The 15,281-nt window shown below is 37.6% G+C and overlaps 1 protein-coding gene across 1 annotated transcript in view; it reads left to right on the top strand.

Annotated features, from left to right (window-relative positions):
* The window catches only part of LRP1B (LDL receptor related protein 1B), a 290,821-nt gene that overhangs the window by 83,276 nt on the left and 192,264 nt on the right, over positions 1-15,281 (top strand). Inside the window, exons 12-17 of the mRNA XM_041406020.1 lie at positions 3,963-4,085; positions 5,769-5,909; positions 8,137-8,262; positions 10,018-10,134; positions 13,232-13,312; positions 14,590-14,757. Coding sequence (XP_041261954.1) covers positions 3,963-4,085; positions 5,769-5,909; positions 8,137-8,262; positions 10,018-10,134; positions 13,232-13,312; positions 14,590-14,757 — 756 coding nt within the window. The remainder of the gene's footprint in view (positions 1-3,962; positions 4,086-5,768; positions 5,910-8,136; positions 8,263-10,017; positions 10,135-13,231; positions 13,313-14,589; positions 14,758-15,281) is intronic.

Below are 15,281 nucleotides of genomic sequence, written 5' to 3'. Positions count from 1 at the left end.
ACAGTATTCCTTTCACCACAGCTGCTTTTCAGGGACTCTCTCTGACATTCTAAGACATGTAAAAGTACATTTTGTTTGGGGTTTTTCTTGTATTTAGTGTGGGTTTTGTTTTGTTGGTGTTTTTAGGCAAAATCTGGGCCTAAATCTACCCTCGAGGTGGCCAAATTTCAGAGTTCTGTGCCTGCTAATAGAAGATGCAGTGTTTGCATTCAATATGACTGCTGCTTTATTTGGTACTCAGAAATTCCTTTATTCTTCAGGAAAAAAAAGGGGCATTTAATGCACTTGCTGTTGGCTTCCAAATAAGCTAACACCAGAGAGAGAAAGTATTGCCTCTTAGACAGATTTGCTGAATGAGCTAAAGTCTTAAGGGAGGGAATTTGGCTTGTTAATATATTCTTTGTTTGAAATTGTAATTGGAATTTTGTAAGCTAACTGCAGCCTTTAGGAACTTCCCTTTTTGTCATGCTCAGTGAGGTTGATCTTGCCATTGCTCCCAAAGGAGCATAAAAATTTCTTTTAAAGAAACTATTTGTGTGTGCGTGCATGTTTTCCTTGTAAAAGAGCAGGCTCAAGGCTGAATAGTTGCACAGAGAAAACCACAGAAAACCATTTTATAGACAAGTTGTATATTGAAGATTACATGCACATACCTCAGAAACTTTTGGCTGTGATCTTTTGAGGTGACGGCTTTGATGCTGCTGGTCTTGTCACACAAGCAAAAACAGGCATTTCATTTGGGCATGATTCAATTCACACTGGCATTTTTTAGGGGGCTTTTCCAGGATACTGTTCCAATCCTGCTTTGCTTTATGCTTTAGGTAGGGACATGAAGCTTTTGGGATCTTCTCAAGGGGAGGTGTTTTTCATTGTCTCTCTCTCATGAGGCATGATCCTGTTGAGGAAGAATGGCTTTGGGGATTTTTTGGGGTTCTTCATCCCCCTTTCCTTGCTTTCAGAGCTTAGAATTCACCTTACTTAGGCTGAGTCTTTGGGTCTCTGTGCATCATAAAATGTGGGAGGGTGAGGCATAGTAATCATAGGAGTTGGATTTACACTTGGAATATGACCCTGCAGGTATTTCCGCTGCATTGAAAGGCTGGATTGCTATTTCCATGTAAATAATTCTGGAGTAAGTGCATTCACAGCAGTTAAAGTAGCCTCTTTTGAAATCAGCTAATGTTTTAACTCCTCAGATTGCAAAGAAGACCTCGAGCACCAGGCTGCTGCTCCTCACGTGTGGAGTATGATCTTAAGTGTGGGCTTACCCAATTTAACAGTACTTGAGGTTAGGTTCATAAGAAGCTACAAATGCAGTAAATACTTCAGTGTATCCCTTAAATGAAAAGATTAAACAAATGTTCATGGTTTCAATTTTTTTTTTTCCTGAGAACGATGACTGAAATGCAATTACATTGTTGTAATTGGTTTAGCTGTGGACTAATTTTTTAGCTAATTAAAACGGAATTGGCCTGATTTATTCACATGTGATCAACAGGGCAACAACTGTTTTAAAAGGTGTCAAAATATGAAAAATATTATAATAGCTTGGAAAGTATTTTAAAAGGATGGGACTACTTTAAGAACAACCATATAAAATAGCTGTTAGGAGTTGTAGTTGAGGAAATTTAATTCCCCAAATACTTGATAGCTTTACAGGTTCTACAGCTTGTTCAATAAAGAGGCTTAACCTACTCGAACTGTGTTTTGGGAGACATTTAAGCCTAGGAGTCTCTTTAGCAAGACTGATGGGACTGAAGGTCTCATTGCACCTTCAGGTTGAAGACTGCACTTTATAAACCCTTTTATCTTGGATCTTTTTGCTTTAACTCTTGGTGCTTTTATTTTCCTTGTCATCAGCCCCTCTTTTATCACTTTACCTGGCATATAACCCACTGTGCCAGGAGTTTGTCATCCCAATTATGAGGTTAAGTAGGAACTTTTCATCTTCAAGATGGACCATTTGACTTTGATCTCGTGATTTAATTTTTGATAGTATTTATTTTCAGCTTTCATTTGGCTTCAGAATCATCATGTGTTTTCTATATTTGGCTGAAATAGTCTTTTAGTCTGTGGGTTTATTCTCTTTTAGTGAGGTGACAAACTCATGTACATGCTTTAATTAAATCACTGCAAATGTTTTGACTTGTGCCATGTAATTTTGGAGTCACTTTTGAAGATTGTATTTTGGTTTGTTTATTTTGGCAGCTTCTGAGAACTTTTTAAATCATTGTGTTACTGACATTATTTGATTTGTACAATGATGGCCCTGTAAAGATGGAGATTTTCAAGGCTACTTTTTCTGAGGCTTTGTTTTACCTGAGGTTTTCCAAAATTTAGACTCAAATACATTTCTTATGTTTTTGATGTTTTGTCCATAATATTTCAATATTGTTGGGCATAGCTGTAACAGTTGATTTTTTTAGTGGTTTAATCACATTCTCAGACTTGAAGTCAGGATCTAATAATGTGTATTAAGTGTCCAATCTAAGCTCTTTCTAAAACTGTGATCAAGCCCTCAGACTTCTCAGAGAATTCTGATTTTCCCTGGTTATAGAGCTGTGTTCTTGTCATCTCACTCACACCCTGTCCACTGAAAGTACAAGTACCACAATGGCCTTTCACATAATTCTTTATTAATCATTTTGCACAATTTTATTTAAAAGTTCAGTGGGGCTTTAATGGATTCTTGACACATTTTCTTCTAAGAAATGTTGTGTATGATGGATCAGAAAAAGGTATAGAAAAAGTTTATTAAACATTGCTCAATATTGCAAGACATATTAAGGTACATCTTAAAGTATAAAAAAAATTCAAAATCTTAGATTATTTGTTCATTGTCTGATGTTCATTTGGTAATTTAAAGAGATTCCTTGTACCTGCAGACTGGCTCTGTTGGGACAGTTAAATATTCATGTTCACAGCTCCATGAGACCTTAATATTATATTTTCTATAAAAAGTGAAGTGAGGAGCTTTGAGGAGAGGGAATTGTATGGAGTCTGGTTTAGCCCAGGAACCTGATAAATGTTTTCTGCACCTTTAAAAGGAGGAACTGCTTTTTACTATAACAGGAAGATGGGAAAAAAAAGAAAAAAAAAAAAGAAAAAAAAAAAGAGGAAAAAAGCTTTCATTTAAAGGTTCAGCAGACATGAAGTTTTGTATCTTTCTTGGTCATAATCACTTCTCACCAGCACCTGAAATCATCAGAGCTTTGCTGATTTCAGTTGCTGGTGTGTCCCCAGCAGAGCAGATCTAAGCAAAGGTCATGACCAAAATGACACAAACAGAAATTGGGACATTGTGGGCTCTCAGTGACTGAAGTCTGGTTGCCTCAGGAATGAGGTGGTGAGGGTGCAGCAGCCTTGGTGGATGGTAAAACACCTGACAGCTGTCAGTGTTTTCATGGGAACAGCTTGGGGAAGGAACAATAACACGGAAAAGCAAAGCACAGCAATGGCAGATGTGCTCAGAAAAGAGTAGTGGAATATTTGCCTATTTTCTAGATCTCTTTATACTTTTGTTTTCTCTCTCTCTCTTTTTTGTAATCTGCATTTGTAGCCACATTGTTTTAATGTGTACAGATGCCAATTAACTTCAGAACATTCCTTTATCTGCTGTTTGATTCCTTGAAGCCATTGCGTGCATGTAGCTGTGCCAAATATTTTGCAGTATTTGTTCCTTTCATAAACGGGCAGATGAAATGCTGTGAGCTGATGGTGCAGTTTTTTGTGGTGGTACTATTATTATTACTATTATAGTATTGTGATCTGTATTTAATTATGTTTAAATATTACAACCCACAGTAACCAAAATATGAGAATAATGTGCTCCTAACACAAGAGGAAAGTAATTGCTAAAAATTCATTTGTTTATGTTCCTAAAGAAAAAAAAAAGGCAACTAAAAACCCCATTGTTTAGTTCTAGCATGACTGTTAAAGTTGCTTTTTATTTCTTTTCCCAGGTGATAATGCCTGTCGTGTTAATAATGGAGGCTGCAGCACTCTTTGTTTGGCCATTCCTGGAGGCAGAGTTTGTGCCTGTGCTGATAATCAGCTTTTGGAGGAAAACAGTACAACCTGCATGAGTAAGATTCTTACAGAATATCTGAGTTGATGCTGCTGTTAAGGGATCAAGTCAGACCTGAAAATAAAACCAGAAAGTGTGGCCTCCTAGAGGGTCCATAAGACAAAGAAATATTACTTGAATAAATATTCTTTCAGTTTACAGAATATAAAAGCTTTTCCAAAGAAAACAGAATATTAAGTACACTATTTAAGGATAAAATGCATTGGAAACTATTTCAGCATATCTGATATGATAAAGAACTTAAACAGTTCACTGAAATATTTTTAAAATATCATAAATGGATACATATAATTATAAAATTAAATATATATTTCAGATTATTCTAAGTATCTTAAACAGAAAGTCTCCAGCAATAAGCTTAGTAGAGATGAGTAAAGCATAAGGATTATTTCATAACATCATGAACATTATGGAGCCTGCAATGACCAGGCAGGGCTATCACTTTTGTTTAAAATAAAGCTATTTTTCTTTTTAGCAGAAGTAACAGGAGTTGGGAATCCTCACTGGTAAAATGGAAGGCATTAGGAAGAGAGGTTAGAGACTTTGAGATTGGAATAGGGCAGGTTTCCTGTTGTTTTTCTTCCCAACACACATCCCTGCCTGGCTCTTTCCAAGGACTCTGGTATTCCTCAGAGGGTCCTGGACTCGTGTGTGGCATTTACACATGAAGCATTCTGAACCTGATATTGAGGAGAACATCTGTCTGGATTTATTAATAAGCTGCTAGCTTGCTACTTACTCTACCCCAGCAGAATTTTATCCTTTCTTCTCTGCCGAGTCTGTACCAGTGCATAATGCAGGTGTTTGAGTTGTTGCTTGGATACAAGAATCAGCTTTTTAGTAATCATTTCCTGTCTCTAAATGTGCACCAGAATTTGGCCAGTGTCTGTCAGAATATTTCCTGTTTGCTGTTGATGAGGTATTGCAATATTTAAACTGATACTTTACACTGTAATCGAACAACCAATTCGAAAACCAGTTTGAGTGCCATTCTGTTCAGAGTTTTTCTGTTAAAAGTTCATTCCTTCAACCACACACTCAGATATGTGTGCCACTACAGGCTTCAGTTGGGATTACCTCAGATGCACCGAGTTTAGGTAAACATGTTCTGAAGTATAAAACAAGAATTGGTATTTCCCTCAGTTTAGGAAGGACATTGAGCTTGAGCACGTCCAGAGGAGGGCAATGAGGCTGGAGAGGGGCTTGGAACACAAACCCTGTGAGGAACAACTGAGGGAACTGGGGGTGCTCAGCCTGGAGAAAAGCAGACTCAGGGGTGACCTTATCACTCTCTACAGCTCCCTGAAAAGTGGTTGCAGTCAGATGGGGTTGGGCTCTTTCTCCAGACAGCACTGACAGAACCAGAGGACACAGCCTCAAGCTGCACCAAGGGAAATTTAGCTTGGATATTAGGAAAAAGTTTTTCACGGAAAGAGTGATGAAGTTCTGGAATGGCCTGCCCACAGAGGTGGTGGGGTCACCATCTCTGGGTGTGTTTAAAAAAAGACTCATGCCAGGGTTTAGTTGACATTTTGGAGCTGTGTTGGACTCGATGATCTTGAAGATCTTTTCCAACCCAGTGATTCTGTGAGTTCTGTGATACATATTTATGCAGGGGCAGCATTGCATTCTGAGTGTATCAAGCAGATAAAGAGATGTTCTTGTTGGATGTTTTCCTCAGTTAAAGAGGGAGAAGTGCTGCCCCAGCTGTGCAAGGCGGAGCAGTTCCAGTGCAGCAACAAGCGCTGCATCCAGGAGCGCTGGCGCTGCGACGGCGACGACGACTGCCTGGACGGCAGCGACGAGCACTCGGAGATCTGCTGTACGTAGGCACTTCCCTTTAACCTCACAATCCATGCTCAGCTTCAAGGATTACAAACCAAACCAAGCAGCCAAACTAAAGCAATCACCCTACAGCCATTCTTGCAAATCTTTCATTTCCTTCTTTTCCTGTGTGCAGGAATGGCAGCCCTTTCAAATGTTGCTGGTGCACTCATTGCATAGCACAAGGCCAGAGCAGTCATCTTTTGGAATTGGCATTGTCACTCCTGATTCTTTAAATATTGTTGGGTTTTGCTTTGCTTTTCACTATTTCTTACATGGGTTGCAGTATAACACCCAATGGGAGGGACTAGAAAAAGAGAGCCAGGCTCTTCTTGGTAATGTCACTAGCAGGACAAGAGGTAATGGGCACAAACTGAAAGGCATTAATTTTAAATCTTGCCTGCCTCACACAGGCCTGATTCTGCTGATAGAAACTGATCTTGTGATCTCTGTAATGCCTAGACCTTTTGCCATATGGCTGTTAAATGGCCAGTTTTGGATTTGTTTTGTTACATTGTGGGGTTTTTTTATAGCATTTATGGATTTTGGTAGCTCCATGTAGTAGCCATTGCTGATTTCAGTAATATTTTAAAGAATATTTTCCTGGTTTTGAATTGTAGTGCTCTCATTTTGTTTTGAAAACAGCATTTCCTGCACTTAAATTAAGGAGCTCAGCTAATAAAGAGAGTGAGAAGGAAAATCTTTTGGCAGATTTCACTTGATTGTCTTTTAAATTAGTGTAAGGAAGACCAGTTCATTGATCAAAGCTTGTAATTCTCTGAGGATTTATACAAATATAAATGAAATAATAAACTGGTCTTAAACCTGAACGTGATCTGTAGTTTACACGGCCTGTGTGATATCATTGATCTCTTCTCAGCAGTTGCCATGGTAACTCCAATAGTCCTTTATGAGTTTGAAATATTTGCAATTATGAGAAGAATACACATTACTAAATATATATTAGCAAAAGCTTAACGACCATTTAAAGCAGTGTCTGTGTCAAGTATTAAAGTCAAATTTAAAAAAAAACTAATTCTTCGACTTGTGATTTTATTACTTGGATGCTCCCAGTTTTGTTCTCCAGTCACTTTTCAAACTTTGGAAGAACAGAAGATTTGGGACACCTTTCTGCTCAGGTTATTAATTAATCTCTGCTTCCTGTTCTTCTGCACCCTGCACACAGACCAGGGCTCGTGTGCTTTTGATATCACCCTCGCTCTGTGTCGTCTTCAATTGCAAGAATAGGCAGAAAGGTCAAAGAAAAAAGCTACTGAAATGTCAAGGATAAGCCTGCAAGACATCCTTTCATTTTAAATACCCTTTGTTTCCAGATGTATGTTAAACTTTAAAAAAGAGCCTGTGGATGGCTGAGTAGGTGAAAAATAGCTGGAGATTATTTTTAACCCAGTGTTTGGAGCAGTGTGCAGTTTACTGTTCTTGGCTAGATCGAGATGAGCAAGATCTGCTAATAATAGATGTTATTAGCATGAAAGAAGCAGAACATAAACACTTACTACAGTTGCAAGAGCAGGCCAATAGCATTTACATTAATCCTGTGCATTCAGCTTCATCCCTTCCTTGAGAATTGGTAGCCAGCAAAATCATATTTGAGAGATACCTTGTTCGCTCCTGAATACCAGATTTTTTTTTTTGTTAGTTTTACACCGTGTTGCATATTTCACTTTTTGACACCTACAATTTCATGGTGAGTAAACAGCAGATCTATATGTGGCCATTGACAGTAATGTGCCTCATTTTAGAAGCATTTTATGACCTGCCCAAATCCCTGCTCACTGTGGTATCATATTTTGGATCTGCACTTAGCAGCTTGCAGCTGTTCCCTTTGGTGTTTTCCTTTGTTTATATGCACTTTATTTTGCAAACCTCATCATACTGCCCAGGAGTGATTAAGAACATGTTTCTTTAAGGAAACAACTCTATAAAATGCTGCTACCTTTTATCACCTAATAGAAGAGGATCCCCGTATTGGCATTTTTACTAGATATTATTTAATTTATGATTGAAGCACTGCAATGTTTGTAATTGACTGGTTTGCTGAACAATCTTTATGTCATGGTAGTTATACATACGAGATAACCACACTAAATGCATCACTAGGGAACAGTATTTAATGTGTTCTTTTCACAGATTTCACAGCTGTTTTTGTCAGGTTATCTTCTTAGGGAAAAAAAAAAAAACCCTCTCTTTTTTTTTCTCCCCAGTCAATCACAGCTGTCCTGATGATCAGTTTAAGTGCCAAAATAATCGCTGCATTCCCAAGAGGTGGCTTTGTGATGGAGCTAATGATTGTGGTAACAACGAAGACGAATCAAATAAAACTTGTGCAGGTAAAAATTCTACTTGGTTATGCAAACAGGTTCTCTAACTTCAGTTAGAATAGCTCAGGACCGATTTGAACTAAACTGAACCAAGCTGCTACTTTTAATCTGATTATTGAAATTTTAAATGAATTCAGATTTTGATGCCACTGAGGCTGGAACACAAATTATATTTTACTTAATCCATGTGCTTGGCTGTGCTTTCCAAAGTTATTCAGCTCTTAATCTCTCCATATGGGTCAACTGTCAAAGCAATGCTCAGGTACAAACTCTGAGGTACAAATCTTTTTTGGCAGTTAGAACTTTTTTTATTAACGTGCTGTGATGGTGTCATGTCACCAGTAAATTTTATTTTATGCTGATTTAGTTTATGCATAATTAGTTATTCAGTTTCCACTCAGTGCCTTGAAATTCTTTTCATTTCTGAATTATTAACTGGTGAGTGGGTTTTTAAGCAAACAGCAAGATGAAGATTGTTTACTGATTCCACTGTAGTAAATCATGGAATTCCCAAATCTGTCCTTTGCTTGTGTGGAAGTGATGTTTAGTGCTTGTTGTCAGAGTACTCTAAACAAGCATTAAATCTCAAATATGCAACATGCCAGCCATCAATAAGCTGATGAGTGTTTTGAACTGAAGTGCAGTGCAAGACAACACACATTGTCTATTAAAATATTCCCTGTTGCCTTACTGCCTTGATATTATTTGATATCCAGCTGTTTGCTTGTAGGGTGAGAGTCTAATGTGAAGACCATTTTTTTTAACCCTGTGTCAGTTGGCAATGGAACAAATTTTGTATTCTTGTTTTTCCATTTATTCCTGCAGTGGCAAGCACAGTTAATGTTTAAAAAATTACTTGAAAATATTTTAAACTTAGATTCCTCTTTTGTGTTTTGGGCTACTTTTCTGAAGAAAAAGGAAAATGGTTGTTGAAAATAATAAGTGAAGAAATATTATTTCAGTCCCTGGGGTTTTTGACGTATCAACCATTTTTCTATTTTTTTAAAGTGTAGAATAACATGCAGGTGAGCTCTAAAAGCTTAAATTTGGAAGCAAAATCTGTGTTGCTATCTCTGGCATTGGTATGGATTCAATTTTTAAATATACAAAATTATACGTAATGACAGTTTTCTATGTTAGCTTTTTAGTGGCATTTTAGTATTCATCAGCTTTCAAAGTAATTTCTGTAGCTACATAACACAAATTCTTTTAGTGATCCTTATTTCTTCAGGAGAGAGACACGCATTGATTCCTTTAATGGATGATTGCAGTTAAGTGTTGGCAAAGGCAAGGATTCCAAGAAAGTGAGGCCAGGGACATCACACACAGGCTAATTCCCATTTTCCTTTGTAAAAACAAAATTCAACAAGATCATTGTTCATGGTGTGGAATACAGGTTGTTAATATTCCAACTGGTGGGCATTTTTATGACCTGATTTTTGTTTACTTCAAGCATTAGCGTATATTAATTCTCTTCTTACCACCTTGCCACCTGTTGCACAGTTGCATCTAGAATTTAATGTCATTTTATGAGGAGAAACCACTAATAATTCCACACAGCAGAGGTAGAATACAGCCCTGCAGATAACCTCAGCTTTCTCTGAGATCAAAGGAGGTGAATGATGTTTAGTCAGAGCAGGGGAAAGGTGCAGCAGGCCAGGAGGTGCCCTCCAGCCCTGCAGCTTCTAAAATCAGACACCCACCAAGAGACCTAAAGGATCTAGTCCATTTCCCTTGTATTTTTGGAGTGCTTTGTCTTGACAGCAAGAACTTGTCAGGTTAATCAGTTTTCTTGTGGGAACGGACGGTGTATTCCAACGTCGTGGCTGTGTGACAGGGAGGATGACTGTGGAGATGGAACTGATGAAATGACATCCTGTGGTAAGTGGATTTTTGGTTTTGGGTGGGAAAGGAAAAATTCTTCTGTAACATATAGAACATATAGGGATCTCTTGGCAAATGAAATGATAACACTGTTTTTGAAATGGCAAATAGACTTTGTTTGGTTGATAAATAAACCCAAAGCAAATGCATCATTTTCTATTTAATGAGTTTTTAACTACAATACCAAATATGCAGATAAATCAATACTTTTTTTAATTTACAGCCCATTATCAAATGCTGTCACCCTCAAAAATTATTCTTTATCTCTGCCACATACCTCTCCACATGGGCCCCCTCAGCATATTCTAGATGTCAATAAAATCAGCCTATTTCAAGCCTCAACAGAAGTATATTTGATCCTGTATTTTTCAGAAAAAAACCAAAACAAATCAACAAAAATTTGTTCTATCATGAGAGAGTATCAGCAGCTGTGCTGACTGCTGCTTTGCTGAGATACTGCAGAGAGGGGTGTGCTCTCTCTAATCAGCTGCTTCCAAACAATTAAGGATTTTAATAGTCACTTGTTTTGCAGGGCACTGGTGACTGCTGTGAGTCTGAGAGCACAGGGTCAATGGGCTGTCTGCAGATGCAGAATCACAGATCATGATGTATTGCAGTGTAGAAGCACAGGGTGGTGGGGGTTGGAAAGGACCTTAAAGACCATTTTGTTCCAACCCCCTCCCTGGGCAGGGACACCTCCCACCAGGCCAGAGCTCCATCCAAACTGCCACTTGCATTTGCAGGGATGGGGCAAAAAATGAAGTCTTTACATGAATAAAAATAATAATATTATTAAGGTAGGCTTCCAATTGCCTTGCTTCAAATCAAAAAAGTTCAGTTGTGTACAGAGGCAGGAGGAGTGACCAGGGGATTTGTATTTTGCAATCTCTCAAGTTCTAACTCTCAGTTTAATGGCACAGCATTGACTCAGTGCTAGAACAGTTTCTCTGCCTCTACCCCATGTTCTCAGGCATGTCAGCAACACACAGATGTTACTGGCACCTTTGGAAATCCTTCCTGTGAGCTTTGTTCAGCATCTTCTCAGCTGACCTGGAACATTGCTTCAGATGTTTTAATCAGTGTTTATGTCACTGGCTGTTTTTCTGTGTAGCCAAACTTGACATGTTTCATATTTTAGCATCTTGTTTCGTTATCTTCAAACACTGTGGCTGTACAAATATGTCAAATATTTCATTTTTCATCCTGCCCTATAATTTGATCACTAATGGGCATGCTAATGGCATTTACGTACGTGTTGTGTTTAGTGGGACATATTTCCTTCTATGAAACTATTTACAATTCTTGTACCCATAAGGACAAAAGAGAGACGTGAGATTGGTGTCTACACTGTGAGAGACCCCACTGGGAGCTCAGGAGCCACCTTTGCTCATTTCTGTGTCTCCAGGGCACTCGGGACAGGGCTGGGTGTGGGTCAGCTGCAGGATGTGCATCTCTGTTCTGTGAAGTAGGAAAGGACCTTAGGGACAACGAGGGGAAGTGCTGGGTGTCCTCTGGGATGTGAGCAGGAGCTGTGGCTAATAAAGGCTGGGGCAAACTCTGGAGATGCTACAAAACATTCTTGGGAAGGCTGTGCTGGGCTGGGAGTCATGATCTGGCTGGTGGTGGTGAGGGTAATCACAATTTATTTTAATCAGTTTCTGTCCCTTTGTACAGATGAACATAAAGAAAATTAAGTAGTGGAGGCATTCATGTATGGAAAAGAGGAAAATTACATTTAATGAATGAGTTAAATTTGAGCAAAAATTATTTGAAAAAGCAAAATCTAAAGTTGCTTTCAGCTTTGCTTGAAGCACGTGGTGCATATATTGTGGCTAAGCACTACTGCAATTGTACACTTCCATTTTTTTCTTGGAACAGATTTTTTTTTGGTCATTTTAATGATTATGTTTAGCAAAAAAAAAAAAAAAACCAAAACAAACAAAAAACCCAAACCACCAAAACCCCTTATACCAACAAACCCAAAACAAACAAAACCCAAAACCAACCAAACAAAAAAAAAGGAAGAACTTTCTAGAGATAACAGACAAAGTGTTGTCATCAATACTAACTTTTTTTTTCTTACCCTTTTCACATTTGAAGCATGATAATCACCTCTGTTCAATCAAGTTCTTGGTGCTCTCTATGTAATTTTTAAATAAAAAATCATTTTGTTTTAAATCTCTTATTACATGCAGCTGGTTTGGTTTAGTGCTTCATCACAGTCACTCTTTTTGAGCCAAAACTTTGTGAGGCTCAGTAAAAACAGAGTGATTTCAGTTCTCATCCCAAGAGAGTTGTATATTTAGGGGGCATGGTTTAAAGATGTAGAAAAAACTCTTCAGTATTTCTCAGAGTGTTTAGCAGGTTAATAATAAATTCACACATCTACCTCTGTAATTGGCTTTAGAAGAAAAAGAAGCTCGGAAAAATTCAGACTTTATTTACGTCACTTTATTCAGAAGAATATTCGATAATTATAGAAACAAATATGTGTATTCAATACAGATGATTCTTTGTGAGTTATATTGTCTCAGATTTCTACTGCTTTACTGGAATGCTGGGAGGAATTCCTTGTGAAGGCTGACATTTTAATCTTGTATTTTATTATGCCAGTGTAGAGTAACTTTATTTCTTGGCTGTTCTTTAGCTGGGTACTTAACCTTCCCATTTTATAGTGCTCCATTTCCTGTCTCTGCCTGGCAGTGCTGCTGCAATTGGAGAACCCTTCTGTAAATAAGCACATGGAAAATAGAGTTTGTATCAGTCATCAAGCTATGGTTAGTCTTAAATATTGGTATAGTGGAAAACCAGCCTTGGTCTGATGGGAATATAGGACCCGACCATTTATCACAGAGGAATGAATTTCATGTTGATGAAAAGTAGGGTTGGGACAGTATTTAAAGTTTGAATCCATTTTATCTTTTCATTTTGGTTCTCACCTTTTTCTCCTCTCCAGATTAAATACCTGGAAGGTGCAAATGCTTGCTACAGCACACTTGTGTAATTTATGCATACAGGAAGGTGACAGAATATTACTGAAGAGAAATGTTAAATTATGTTAAATAGTTTTATTTCTTTTTGAACACTTTCACAGAATTCCCAACATGTGAGCCACTAACTCAGTTTATCTGCAGAAATGGAAGATGCATTAGCAGCAAATGGCTCTGTGATTCAGGCAAGTATCAAGTCCTCTGTATCTGAAATAAATATGAGGGGTATCACATAAATATTGCTTTGATGTTCTTTTTTTCTGAGACTTAAATTGTCACCTTGGCTTGTAAGTGGTCAGAGAATAGATAAAGCATTTTAGAATTACTGACCTGACACAGAAATCAGCAATACTGAAGGTTCAGATAAGGAATGAGGCATTGGATATTGTAATGGGTACAAATACTATATTATGTAGAATGAAGTATGATGATTCATTACTAAGAAAAAAAAAATAAAAGGAAAGCAAAGCTATTGCTTATGAAAGTGTTTTCTGTTCTTAGAAAAGATGATTTCGGTGACCAATATATCTGATTTTTTGCTCTTTGTGGACAAGTTCAGTTAAATAGCATCCTTGAAGAGTGAAGGCCAGCAAAACTCTACAATGTATTTAGTTCTTTTGGCTGGAAGAGCACATATTTGAATGTTAAAATAAATCTCCTCTCAGAGCTTATGGTGTGGGAGTGATGTTGCTCCAGTCCTAATAACATTCGGTTGGTCCAAAGCATTTGTTGTTTCTATAATTTTATTTGTCTGACAGGAATTTTTAGCTGTAAATGAACAAATTCCCGAAATTATCACAGTGTGCTGATGAATTTCTGTGCATGGAGACCCTTTAGAGTGTACCTAACATATTTATCTCCTTCTTCCTTTGATGACCACAATCAAATTACGGGAATTGCCTTAAGACTGTTGTAATGACTGCAACATTAGAGTAATGAGAAACTGCAGTCCATGATTATTTATGTGCTTTCTCCACTTTGGATTCTTGTAAGCACATGGAAACAAAGTTTAATAGCATTGAAAAATAAATTCTTTAGGTTTTCATTTTGGTTTATATGAAGCTGTTTGTGTCTGTGATTAAATATCTTAGGTTATCACAGAGAATAAAGTAAACCAACTGTGTGAAAGCCTGTGTAGTTACACACAGTTAAAAAAATTAAGAAAATATCCAGGCTTCTCATGCTTGCTGGTGTCTCTGACTGAGTAACTCCAAACTCCTTCCTGCCTGACAGATGTGAGTAAGGGGTTAGACTGTCCAAAATGACTGAGTTGAGTGCTGTTGGTAAATAACATCCAAAGTATTACGTGCATTAGAAATAATTTGATACCTATTGGCATAAAGCATTCTACATTATTTACTGGATTTTCATTTTCTTTTGCCTTTTTCAAACTGATTTCCTCTCCTTCCCTATTTCATTCAGAAATTTTATGTTTTAGAATATTTTAAAATGTTGTTTGCAGATGATGACTGTGGTGACGGCAGTGACGAGCTGGGCTGCGTTCACTCGTGCTCTGCTGAGCAGTTCAGGTGTCAGAATGGCAGATGTATCCCAGGTCACTGGGCCTGTGATGGTGACAATGACTGTGGAGACTTCAGTGATGAAACCAAAACAAACTGCAGCAGGGAAGGTTAGATTTTATTTTATTTTTTTCTCCCAAATTTTTAATACTTATAAACACAGAGAATAATTTGTTATAAATACCTGACCTCCAGCCAATAGGAAAAGAGGAGATGCTTTTAACCTTGGTAAAGGCTGGAATGGGCAGTATGTCAAGTGCAATGTGATAACACAGAAGTGTATCATGAAAAGGAATGCATTTGAAAACAGAACAGGTATTACAGAGAGATACATTTTACAGTTTTACTTCAGGGAATTAGGATAGATGTGGTGTTTGTTTTACTGCAGAGATGCATGCTGTCTAGGTGAAAAGACAGTAAGAACCATTCTTTAAGTTATTATTGATATTTTCTGATATTCTCATTTTTGTGTGATGCAAGTCTTGTGGATTTTTTTACATAAAAGCATTTTATCAAACTACAGCCCTATTTAAATGCCATACATTGTATTTATTTGACTGGGGAGAGAAAGGAAGGATGCTTATGGCAAAAGATAAAGAATAATCAGATTAGAATGAAGGAATATCTTTCATAT

This window comes from Onychostruthus taczanowskii, unplaced genomic scaffold, assembly GCF_017590055.1.
Source record: "Onychostruthus taczanowskii isolate IOZ18803 unplaced genomic scaffold, ASM1759005v1 scaffold10, whole genome shotgun sequence".
Taxonomy (NCBI): domain Eukaryota; kingdom Metazoa; phylum Chordata; class Aves; order Passeriformes; family Passeridae; genus Onychostruthus; species Onychostruthus taczanowskii.
Note: the sequence above shows the minus strand (reverse complement) of the source record. Positions and strands in the feature narration are given on the sequence as shown.